At 35.7% G+C, this 13,292-nt stretch overlaps 1 protein-coding gene across 2 annotated transcripts in view; it reads right to left on the reverse strand.

Annotated features, from left to right (window-relative positions):
• Positions 1–13,292, reverse strand: part of LOC150077938 (uncharacterized) — a 635,130-nt gene that overhangs the window by 109,812 nt on the left and 512,026 nt on the right. For both annotated transcript variants that reach the window (XM_090384667.1, XM_090384666.1), the window contains one exon: positions 10,454–10,609. In XM_090384667.1, coding sequence (XP_090240793.1) covers positions 10,454–10,609 — 156 coding nt within the window. The remainder of the gene's footprint in view (positions 1–10,453; positions 10,610–13,292) is intronic.

Here is a 13,292-nt window from a genome sequence, read left to right on the forward strand (position 1 = left end):
CTGATGAGGTTTGATGCAATTAGGTCATGTCTACACTCATATCAAGGCTACAATGGGGACAAGTAGTGCTTCCCACTTGTAATTGGTGAAAAGAAGCTGTACAGATTGTGTGATATGAGGCAGCTTTGCAGTGTCATGGAGTACAAAGCAAACCAGCTCCCAATGTCTGGAGAAACATTGTCCAGTTCTTCAGGTATTGACCTTCCAAAGTGGCACATGATTGGTGGCAATACTGCCCTTATAATTACAACTCAGAGGGGCATGGATGTTTCCACTGAGCTGATAGTGCCAATGTATCACCAGTACACAAAAGTGGTTATAAGAGTGAAGTTGGTAACTACAGGCTCATTAGTCTGATTTCAATGATTAAGAGTGTAATCCAGGGCCTTTTAGATAGATATAGCATTCTGAAGGACACAAGAAGACGTGGCTTTTTAAGGGAACAATTTTCAACATACTTTATTTGAATTTTAGCAAAGGATTTGATTTGGTACCTCACAAGAGGTTACTGTATAAGCTTGAACAGGTTGGGATTACTGGTAAGATTATAAGAAGAATTTTGCCTTCTGCTCTGCAGCTGGGTGGCTGCAGGGCAGAAGGCAAAGAGTTGTGATTAATGGCTATTCTTCAGATTGGTGTAACGGTAGGAGTAGGGTTCCTCAAGGATCAGTTCTTGGACCAGTGTTGTTTCTCATTTTCATAAATGACATAGACAAAGTGATAGAAGGAATGATGTCAAAATTTGCAGATAGCGTAAAGACTGGCAGAGTTGTGAATCATCAGTGCCAAGCAGTGCTCCTTCAGGATGACTTGAACACACTTCAGAGATGGCCAGAGAAGCGGCAGCTATGTTTTAACGCTGTTAAATGTAAGGTTTGCAGATAACGTAACTTACACTTAGGGAATAGCAACACGCAAATAAATTATACACTTGGTGGGTTTGAATAAAAAACAGCAGAAGAGGAAAGGAATCTGGGAATTAAAATACAAGCAGACACAAAGTTTTCTGAAGTGTAAACAGGCAGCCAGCAAACTCCATGATGTCCTATTGATGTAGAGATAGGGAGGCCATAATCCCAACGTAAAGGCAATTGTAAGACCACATTTGGAATACGGTGTTTAAGCATGGAGACCTCATCTGAAAAAATACACTGAGCTTCTTTAAAGGGTCCAAAGATGGACAACTCGAATGGTGAGATCAGCAGAAGGACAACCGTATGAGGAGAGACTCCGATGTGAGCTAGAGCTTGGCAACCAGGTACCTCAGAGGGATTTGTAAAATGAATAAAGGTGGAATTCTCAATGTTATAAAGAATTCCAGAACTAGGGGGTCATAAATTCAAATTATAGGGGTTGAGGTTTAGATTAGATTGTAAGAAGTTTTCATTTAGCCAGCAAGTCACTGATTGATGGAACAACTTGCCCTCGCAAGTACCTGAGGATGAAAGTTTGAATAAATTCAAAGGTCAACTGGACAGTTACCCTTTGTTACTTTGTGTGAGGAGGGAAGCATATAATTGCATTTTCTTATCTACTTGTTTTTTTTTTCTGCCAGTGCAGCAAAAAAGCCTACGACTTCCTTACACCATATGGTGAATACTATTACTTCAATTCAGGTTTAAAGTCCATATCTCACTGATGGCAACAATGCATTTCAAAAACTTTTCAACTTCTTGTTGGAAATAAGCACGTAACTGTGCTGTGCTGCAATTCTTTTATACTTTGCTTGTTGTTTATCTAATAGCAAATGTGATAACCCTCAGGCAGTGATCTTTCATTTCTGTAACTTCAGTTAAAATTTGGTGAATAGATGATTTTATTTACTATTCCAGATTTGTTGGCTATTTCTTTCTCCAAAATGATGGTAAAAATGACAGTCTGTAGATGTTCTTGGTCTATCTGAGTGTCGCTTATCTTCAACACTTTCTTAGCTTGACAAAATCTTTCAGCCCAATGCGAAACTGTGCTACAATCTACTGTTAACATACACGTCACGGAACAATTCATAAATGTGCTGGAATTCAACCATGTAAAGTTTCAATGATGATAAAAAAAATTTGATCTGAAACTGTAATTTCACCTGAAGTAATACCACCATAAATTTTTAAAAGCCTCCACACAAACATTCAATGCAGGAACTCTGTTTCAAAGACACTTAATGTCGAGGTTAAACTTCAAATTATTATCCTGATAAATGTCAGCCATGCAGGCATACATGGAGTGAGAAGAACACATATATATAGTATGCATTACTTTTGGGATAACCCTCATATTATAAGACAGTTAGTGCTTGTGGAAAGTATTAATTAAAAGAGGCTTATAGGATTCAAAATGTTTAAAGAAAGTGTTATACACTAACTGTTATTATATGTTACATGCAATCAGACATGAAGTTCTCGGAGCATTGTATACTGGTTGCGAGGAAGACCCATGGTGTCCTGTCAATGATTTATCGAACATTTGCTAGTAGAGATAAGGATATCATAATCCCATTATATAAGACTATTTTTAGACCACATCTGGAATACTGTGTTCAAGTGTGGAGACTGCACCTAAAAAAAAGTTTCAAGAGTTTCTTGAAAGGGTCCAAAGATGGCTAACTCGCTTGGTGAGATCGGCAAAAGGGCATCCATATGATTAGACTTCAAATATGTGGGTTGAACAGCTTGGAAACTAGACACCTTAGAGCCAACTTGAGAGAGAGGTGTTTAAGGCTCTGAGAGGCAACAGTAATGAATGATTATAAATGATTCTAGAACTAGGAGCCATAAATTCAAGTTACAGAGAGAGAGAGATGTTTAGACTGGATTGTACAGGGGATCCATGCTATCCAAGGATATTAGTACTAGAAAATTCTACTTAAAACGGGGACCAATTTTTGTAATGTTTATTATTTAAATAAAACTAAATGCAACCAGGCATAATATTTTAAGAGTTTAAGATTCTATATAATATTGGTGTAGATACGCCAAAGACAACTCTTAAAAAAAAACTATGACAGTAGTGTGAAAAGCATCATTTCATCTGTATCTCATATTGTGCTCATCCTTCATGAGTTTCCCACGTATAGCACTACCTTGAATAAGTAACGCTTCACTAATAGAGAAGACTATTGTTACTTATTCTCGGTGGCCACCACCACCAAGACAGCACCGTTTCAAAGCTAGTTGGCTTTTCATCGGTGGGTGGGTGGGCAGGTACCCTGGTATTGAAAATGAAACTTTACTTATTCGGGGTAGTGCAATACGTGGGCAACTCGTTGTGAAGGATGAGTATATATGGTGGATCTACACAGATTTTAAAAGTTATGTTCATTATGTACTAGTACAAAATAATAGTAAAAAATGGATGAAGGAACTGAAAAATGAGAAAATTATTTTATTATACTTATATGGCAATGCATTTGTCTTCCTGAAGTTGCATCACTTGAGAACAATTTTTTTTTTCAAAATAGGATGCAGAATAGAACTATTGTGAAAGAAAACAATGATTGCATTAATGAGTATTTATATGTTATGCAACTGGTATTGGAAGTGAGGTTATCTTTTCTAGAGCTCAGATGTGAAAGTTCTGCATTCAACTGGTAAGGATAAAGAGATGGAAGTGGAAAGAGAGACAACAGCTGTGCCCACAGTGGTATTAATTTTGGAATCACCAGGATACAGCTTAGTGAAATGTACATAATTCTGTATATGAACTGAATGGAATTGCTTAATGCCCAAGTTTGCTTGCAAACTTGAGCATTAGACAATTCCATTCAATATGCAATCCAGAGGGTTTGCTTGGTTTGGGTTTATTTTTGTAGTGTGATCACTTTGGATCAATAAAAGTATGACCAAACATGATGAGAAAGGAATATTGGATTTTTTTCCTACATAATTCAATAATAGCAGTTTTCTCTGAACAGATAACAATGCTATTGTTGTGCTTCAGTATATAAACTGTGAATGTTCTGAAGTCACCACAGAAATCTTGAGGCAATATGCTGAATCAGATTAACCACTTTAGTGGACTCTTCTTAACAGAATCATATGCAGAGTACCATAATCACAAAGTGACATCTAATTATGGATCAATATAAATGGAGAGTGCCACAATCTGTATCCTGTATAATGGCAGAGATTATTCAATTGTTTGTTTGTTATTTGGTTTTTAGGAGCATTAGCAACTAAGGCCATATTGCTCCGGGATATACGGTGGTCATTCCATGACCTTTCCGCATTCTCCATATTTGGTGATGACGGGCTCGAACCCCGGTCTAATCAAGAAGCGTGTGCTACGCACTGCTGCTCCTTCCCACCTGGCTACGGAGGCGCCAGATTATTCAATGTATGTGTACTTTCTTTAAACAAGTAGTTTGTATATATTTTATGCACTCTAAAAAGTTAAGTTAGCTGTCAAAAATTAAGCATATAAACCAGATGTTTGTAATAGGTATTGTATGAGCACGTAATCATAATTTAGGATAAGGATGCATTTCTATTTCTTGCAGAAATGTATGGTAAGTTTTTTTTATTATTTTTTTATTTGGACAATCAGTAGCCCTCATTACTCATCCAGAAAAGCAGATATTTCAATGAAAACTGAAGCTGTTCCTCTACAAAGCATGTGTTCTGAGAATGCTATTAAATCACAAGGTCACTAGCATAGAGAGGTATGTGCGTACAACAGTCTGAATTTGTCCTGAAGACATTCAGAAAGGACAATTAACAAAGTTCTGACGTTATGTCATGGGGGCATTTGTCATGTAATTTATTCTAATTGAAAATAGAGTGACACCAAGCAATTTCCTGGAGTATTTCCTTTTTCTTAAACAGATGGCAAATTGCATTGTGGTTCATGGTTATGTAGATCATGAATTGTGACATAGCACAAAGTTGTGTCAAAAGTTTTTTTCTATATGAAAGCATACTATTATACCATGTAGTCATTTCTTATGAATACACACCTATTTGATTCAGATTTGACTAAGAGATCTTAAGAAGGAATATTCTTGCATAATCCATGCTGACCTATGTTCATCAAATCCTTGGTTTCAAGGTGCTAGCCATGTTAGCGGGGCATGTATCATCTTCTCTTATACCTATTGGTTGGTAGTCGTGTGGATTTGAGTATTCTTCTGTATGAAGGTGTTGGGAAGGCTAAAACAAGTAAATGACACAAGGAACTAGGAAAAGAATTCTGGAATAGTTGATGTTTGTTTATATTCAGGTTTAGTAGCGCATGGACTGCGCGAGTCATAATGCGCCAGTTCATATGGTCTGATGTGTTTACTTTGGATTTCAATTGTTCCTTTTAACCTGATTAATAAGTCATTGTGCTGGTCTGTTTCTTATATTCACTTCCTTAGAGGAGGTGGTATAAATTAATAGCTTTAAGAAAGTTGAAAACATCTGTGAAGCCATCTCTATTTTTAAAGAGGTCTGTTAGGGTAATGGTGTCATGTGTCCTATAAATATCTTTGAAGGCTTGTTTGCGTTCATTTGCATATGTAGGACAGTCTATTAATATGTGTTGAACTGATTTGATAGTGTCACAAGCCTGGCATCATGGTGTTTCCTCTGCTTGCAACAAAAATGAGTGCGTAATATGGGTATGCCCAATTCTTAAGCCTGGTGAGTGCTGTTTTTCTTGACCTTCGAATGCTAGAAATCCAGTTTTCAATATTTGGCTTTATTTGGTATAATTTGTTTGTAGTTTGCTGATTCCAAGTTTCTTGCCATTGCAACTGGCAAGTATGCCATATCACAGGCTTGTAATTGGAATACAGCACTGATATATCTTCTCCAATCTGTAGTATGGTTCTTTTGCTGACTTGTCTGCTGCTTCATTTCCAGCAATCCCTGTATGTCCTGGGATCCAGCAGAAAAGTGTATCCTGTTTATTTCTGGTGAAGTCAGTTAGTATTTGCAGTATGTGCCAAAAGATTGGATGTTTAGGTGTGCCTATGTTTTGCATGGCTTGTAAGGAACTCGAGGAATCTGTATATATTACACTTCTCATGTAATGCTTATCTTGTACACGAGTTAAGACTATTTTTATTGCATATAAGTCTGCTATATACACACTGCACTCTTTCGGTAGCTGTTGCGTCAAAGTAATATCTGGGAATACAGCTGCTGCTCTCACTAAAGTGCCTGTCTTCGAACCATCTGTGTATATTTGAATATAGTTAGGAAATTGAATTCTGTGCACTGCAACTGTGGGAAGATTGTTGCAGGTATCACGTTTTTATTCCATTTCTGAAAGGAGAAGTCGCATATTGGGATATGCGAATCCCATGGTGGAGGAGTATGAAATGATAAGTGTGCTACTCTGTCTGTATTAAGGTTATTCACTAAAAAGTCTTGCATTCTAATTCCCAGGGATCGATTTGCTTGTGTACACATTTGCTGACTTGTTTCTGGTATGCAACGTGGATCAAAGAGGGTCTCTCAAGTAGGGTGTCCATGCATAGATTTTACTGGAATATTTGATCAAAGAAACACAGTATAAATATGGTTAAATTCAATAATACATATGGATCTCAATTTTAAGTATTAGTATAATTCATTTATGTTAGACAATTTCCAAGAATGTGTGACATATTTAATGGTTTGTTAAAAGCAGTCTTTTTAAAATAATGGAGATACATTCGACTGTTAGTTGATTCCGACAGAAGCTGCAGTGAGGAGGACTTTCCCCCGAAGCAAGCAAGAAAAATAACAAAATTATGGCCAATACAAAATCTCATTGGTACTATCTCCTTCCATCTTGCTATGCCCGAAACTTGATCTCCATGAATTAAAGTTCACCTTTTATCTGTAGGAGTTCATTCTGATATTCTCAAACAATTGCTACAGGCACAGTGTGCTGATCTCCTAATGATGCCGAGAGTTTGCAGGACCACTTCCACAGTGGCCTTGAAGGTTTCAAAAACACCTATCCAACATGAGGTACAATATAGATATATGAACTACTACCTGAAAAAAGTACAATCCATCTCCCTTGATGATGTTCAATTAAACTTGAGTGCATCTACCATATCTGGAAAAAAAAAAAAAAAAAAACGACTTTGCTCCACTTATGTCAATAAGTGGAGCAAAGTCCTGGAGCAAGGAAAGGTAACGAGTGATTCTCGCCATTCATCTCTCAGAGAATTTAAAAAAAGAGAATTGTTATGGTTTGCTCCTGGGCTATACGGTACATTTCTGCTCTGCTGTCAGGACATCGCAGCTTAAACAATAAGTTATGTAAACCGGATTTGTCTGCTACACTGCTTTGCCTCTACAGAAGTGAGGAAGATGTGGACCATATTCTTTTAGAATGTCATTACTATATGGACTTAAGAAATAATCTACAGCTTATAACAGGTTTCTTCACCAGAGAAAACAAATCTCCTCTGGTCCAATCTCAAGATGCTCTTAATGCTCTCTCCATCTATTTGTGACACAAGCCTTCAAAAGGAGAAAGGAACCGAGATGGGTTAGTCTATCAATCACAGAACTAGTTTGCGAGTGTTTGCACACACTGAAGACTTTCCTAACACCGGATACAACCTCAAAGGTGCAGGGAGTTAAAAGAAAATAAATGTAAAGTATGACACCCAATTGATGAGACTTGCTCTTGAATGTGGATTCCATTCCTTTTATTCAAGGATCACACTATCTGAAATTACCCACTGACTCTGCAATCCTATTCAACACAGGACCTGTCACTGTTGCTTCTTCTGCACTCCACAGCATACTTCACTCGTCACCCATGTGCCGTCTAACATTAGCAGCTACCACAACTAAGGTGATGCTTAAAATAATGGAAAGAATAACTGTAATACGGCTGCCATGACAGACTGTCTATATTCTATCATGGACCTCGGTTACAACAGTGCAATTGAGGAGAATGGTTTTGCCATCAACAGAGATGTGTGGCCATTCAAGAGTGCTGTAGAGTGTGTAAGATTGGTCATCACAGTGACTGATCTTATATGTACTCCTCAGAATTATATTCCTGGATGTCCTTGCCCCATTGACTTTGCTGAGGCAACACCATCTGGGAGAGAGAAGAGTCAAAATTAACTAAGAATTCACTGGACTACTACTACGGTTATTGACTAATCATATATATAAATGTTCTTCTTCAGAATTTGTCTTCCTAAATGCTTGTCTCGTGGATCTTTTGAGACAACACATTGTGGCAGAACAGAAAAGCAAACTGGGCTTCTCGAACTGCTATACTAAAGATTGTATATTGTGTAAATAACTTATGCAATCGGCTTATCTTCTACTGATATGGGACATGGGCTGGATGTTATTACTACGTGAGTTTCTAGTTGAGTCAGAGGAGCTCGATGGTAGAACTTCATTACCATGGAGTTCTACCATCAAGCCAACTACTCATTAGCTTCAACTTTTGCTGATCCTGAAATCAGGATGGGATCTTGTCATGAGATGTGGTCTCAGGGAGAAAGACAATCGTCTCCACTTGCCAGTTTTATCTTATTTCTCTCTCTCTCTCTCTCTCTCTCTCTCTCTCTCTCTCTCTCTTCTTTTTATAAGATGGGTCCCTCAATCTGACCTGCCTCTTTGCTATTCTTTCCTCCCACACCTATCCCAAACTTCTACTATATTCACCCTTTCCTTTTCTCTTAACTTAGTTTACACCATGACTTCATCCTGGTATAGACTAGCAAGACGATAGTAGATCCTGGCACGTCTTCATATGGCAGAGATGGGGAGGTTGACATGATGACCAGGTGTTGCCACTTCTCATCTGCTAAGTTGATAGTTGCACAACACAACAATAGAACACTACAGAAAACTACACACACAATACTCACATGACCAGATATGATAAAAGCCTCTTCACAAGATGTACAAAAGTGGTTACTGGAAGGAAACCCTGGGATCCGTAACAACAACACATCAATACTTATAGGAGTTTACTATTAATTTGAGCTTGTCATAGGTAAGACCACTGATATTTGCAAACTGTCTGTATAACGTTTTTATAATCTGTACAGGACAATTAATAAGGTTCTGAAGTTATGTCATGGAGTTGTTTTGCAACAAGATGACTTAATTTTTGTTCAGTGCGATGCCAGAGCCTGCGATCAAGCAAAATGCTAAGTTGGTTGGAAAACCACCAGAGATGACCACAGAGGAAACGTCTCTCCTTCACACCCCATATTAAAAAGTGGATCCTTTTTAATATAGGGTGTGACTGGGAGAGGTTATTTCTTATGGCAAAGACTGTACTAAGAGTCTGTGTGTAGCAAAGCTCATGAAACAGAAAGTTCAATAATCTAATCCAGAGCACTAATTTAATGGGAAAAAAGTTCAGCAGTGAAAATACATGCTACTGGTAATAAAAATGTAGTGGTAAAAGAAAACTACCCCGGCACCATTTGTGTCAGTTTCAGAACAATGACAAGTTTTCTGAACAGTTTCAGAAAGGTATAGATTTTACAGGTCTGAGAGTTAGATGTGAGTATGTTGTGTGTTAATTTTTAATAATACAAGGCATAATATTCTTTTCCCAATGTTGAAAATAGTTGTCACACGGTGTGGAGATAAGGTTCCAAGGCATGGTTCATAATTTATCCCGACATTCTGCATAGCTCCTTTAGATGCAGAAAGACAGGTCAGCTTTTATTTAGTCTACTATTATATAAAAAAAATCCCATGTTATGCAGATACCTACAGCTAGGGTGGGAAGGTAGACTATGAACTTTTGCAGCATAAAGTAAAAGTAATGTTCCCAATAAAAATTTAATGGGGGGGGGGGTCATCAACTTCAACATAAGGGCTCTGTAGTGGAGGGTTTCTGAAAACTCCCAGGGCAATTCTGAGAGTAGTACACTGTGCTATTTAGTAGTTTTTCTAGCAGAGGCATATACTGAAGATCCAGTCTAACAGAGATCTGATAATTGTCCTATAGAAGTTGAAACAATCACATGACTGATACAGTTGAGATTTTTATTTAATTTCTTTAGGCAAATATTTCGTTGAGTCATAACCACCTGAAAGTTTAATATGTTATCCAGTATTAAGCCTCAAAACCAAAAAGTATTAACAAGCAGAATTTAAATATTACTGATTCAAAGTTCTGGAATGGCAAATTTTTATTCAGCTAGATAGTAGCTTTATTTAACTCTTTGTGGTCTGATGTCATGGCTACATGATAGAAGAGATCAGAAAAGCAGACTGCTGAGAATTCCAGTCAAGGCAAGGTTGTTCTCATTTGCTGCCTTGACACAGGACTTCATCTGCAAGAGACAAAAAGACAAGGCTAGAACTAGCTAGCCTTGTCTTGGAAGAAGAATTCATGCACAGAATCAATAATCACCATATTACTATTGTTAAAGAAAACTGTGGTTAAAAAAAAGAAAGGAAAAAAAAGGGGGGGGAGGGGGTAAACATGTTAAAAGAAAGTGTTACCACAATCATGAGATTGTGTGTGTAAAAAACACACATACCTTTGACAGTTCCATTCTTTCTAGCTTTGTAGCAATCGATGCACGCCACAAATCCACATCGATGGCATACCCAGTGGGTATTAAAAAGTGTGGTTTCACAGACATCACACATCTCTCGTACCCCTTGAACAACTCTTTTCCAAGCAATGGTTTTATCTAAGAATATAAAATTCATAAATTTGAGCTCATGTATACATGCAAAGCTACACAGAAAGAGATATATGGAAAGAATGGGAATATTTGTTTGAAAGGCAGTGGTAATTGAAGAAATCAAAAGCATGCTTTAGCCAGAAGGCAACAACAAGTGCATTTCAGAAATGTTAATGGCACTCCCAGCATTTTCTTCTAAATTAATGATTAACAAATTAATGTAAGCCATATGCTGCAGCAGATAAATTATGCATATTATCATGAAATGACAAAAATATATAAAGTTCTTTGCTTCATTTTTGGTCTGTTTAATTACATAGCACTGACTAGTGTAATATTGTTACATTTAAACCAGGTTGAAGTTGACTACATACAGTGCACTGTGCCAACTTATGAAAATCAATTACTTCTTTTGCAAACAAGTTATCTTGGAGAGAAAAAAAAAAAAAAAAAAAACCATTTCACTGCATGGACCCCTTGGGAAATGCCTCACTAAGCTTGTTCCTTTGCTTTAACTTATGGCAGTGGTCTAGGCCCCAAAAATTTCAAAATTGCACATGCCAACATATTTCTACTTTATCATCATTGAAAATATTAAATAGTTAAAAAAACAATAAATAAATAAATATAAAAAAAATTTGTGTGTGTGTGTATATATATAAAGTTATGTAAAAGACTATATATATAAAGTTATGTAAAAGAATATAAGAAATAGAAAAAGAAAGAGTAGCAGAACAGATTAATGCCATCAAATTTATGATTGTACGTTACATCTGTCTGTATATAACAACATTTTAGTTAATTATAATACCAAATAGATAAATCGGACAAAAGTATTAGGAGTGAAAACTATACTCATTAGCTGAAAGTGCCAAGTTTAATAAACCCAAGTTGGACTTCTTTGTTGTACTCTATAAATAAACACATATAATAAAATAAAATAAAAATAAAATAGTAAAATTAAAATGATGATATAGCTAATTATAGATATATGGTTACATTGAATGGAACGTTAACAAGGGCTAGCTCCACTCAATATATCCCATCGATAATTAGCTGACACTATCTGTTTCTGTTTGCCATTTTTTTTTTTATGTTCAAATATACTTAGAATTTACTGTGAATATATAATCAAATTGGCTTAATTACTTTAATATATCTTAAATTTAGCAGAAAACTGCTACCCTTTCTTTATCTTATATTCTTTTACATAACTTCATATATAGATAAAAACACATAGGATCGGCCTGTGTTATGACTTGTCTACCAGGAGATACCTATATATTTCTTATTTCTTTGTTCTCATCCCTATATATATATATATAAATCAACATTCGTAACCCATAAATTCCTTGTTATATTGCTAAATTTTGGCTACCATCATTATATAAGCTCTAAATTTACCATATTATGGCTATTAGTTGTAGGTAATAATAGTCTATAGTTGGCCTTAGTTGTTTTACTCTATTAGGTTATATTAATTATACTAATAATAACATTATGAGCTATTATACTACAAATAATAATAAGATACTATGTCAGTCGCATAGGATATGTGGATTCCACCGAGGCTCTGTGTGGTCTGATAAGTAACAATACTAGTCATATGGCATTTAATGCTTTAAGTTCTCAGAAAGACTAATAACGAGACACTCAATACAGATAATTTTGAGACAGGCAATACTACAGATAATTTTGAGACAGGCAATACTACAGATATTAAGGGTAATTCAAATTCGGTAAGTAGACCATTGCTTCTAGCAGCTCAGCGAAAGCAATATATAAATCACAATTTTCTAAAATTTAATTCTTGTGGTAAACAGCTTTGTTAAAAATGTCCAGTCATGCATCATATGCATAAAAAAAAAAAACTGGATAATCCACACCAAATGTGGATTATCCAGTTTTTTGCCAAACTAGTGGGGTAGTTTACCTAATCAAATGTAAAGAATATGAATCTAAATATATAGGACAAACTGGTGGACAGCTACACACAAGAATAAATGTGCATAGATCACATATAAAAACTTTCAACAATAAAAAAGATATAGAATTGCAGCATTTTCAAGTACATAGTTTCAAAAATATAACTATTACTATTTTAGCTATAGAAAATAATACTGTTTAAAAAGATTGGGTTTAGAAAACCTCAACATTCTAAAATATAAATCTCTTTATCCATATGGGCTCAACAGCATATTCAATGGACAATGTTTTACCAGCAACAAGCAAGACCAATGTGTTTATAAAATTTTTCAAATGGTAAAAAGACCAACATTAAGAAACACACGTGTCAGGAATACTGTCAATAAAATGGACAAAAAAACACATACAGCCTGCAAAATACGTAAATTTGCAGAACTTTTAAAATCATGGGATAATTCAGTTATAAATATTAAGCATATACACAACATTGTTTTTGGTCTAAAAAATAGTATACAAAGTACTAAGAGCCCTTTTAAAAGTAAATAGTAAGTACAGCTATAATAATCAGCATTTAAATAATTTATTGATAGATATATTAAAATTCAAATTGGGTAATATAACATTAAATATCAAGGAATATCTTAACTTCAGATTTATAAACATAGTCATAGACAATATTTATGCTGAACAAATTATCAAACAATTTAATTTTGCTCTGCCTATTGCAAGCCCTAGATCAGTATACATTTTAGTTACACTAAGC

Source organism: Mastigoproctus giganteus, chromosome 11, assembly GCF_048544385.1.
Source record: "Mastigoproctus giganteus isolate SK-2022 chromosome 11, ASM4854438v1, whole genome shotgun sequence".
NCBI classification, from domain to species: domain Eukaryota; kingdom Metazoa; phylum Arthropoda; class Arachnida; order Uropygi; family Thelyphonidae; genus Mastigoproctus; species Mastigoproctus giganteus.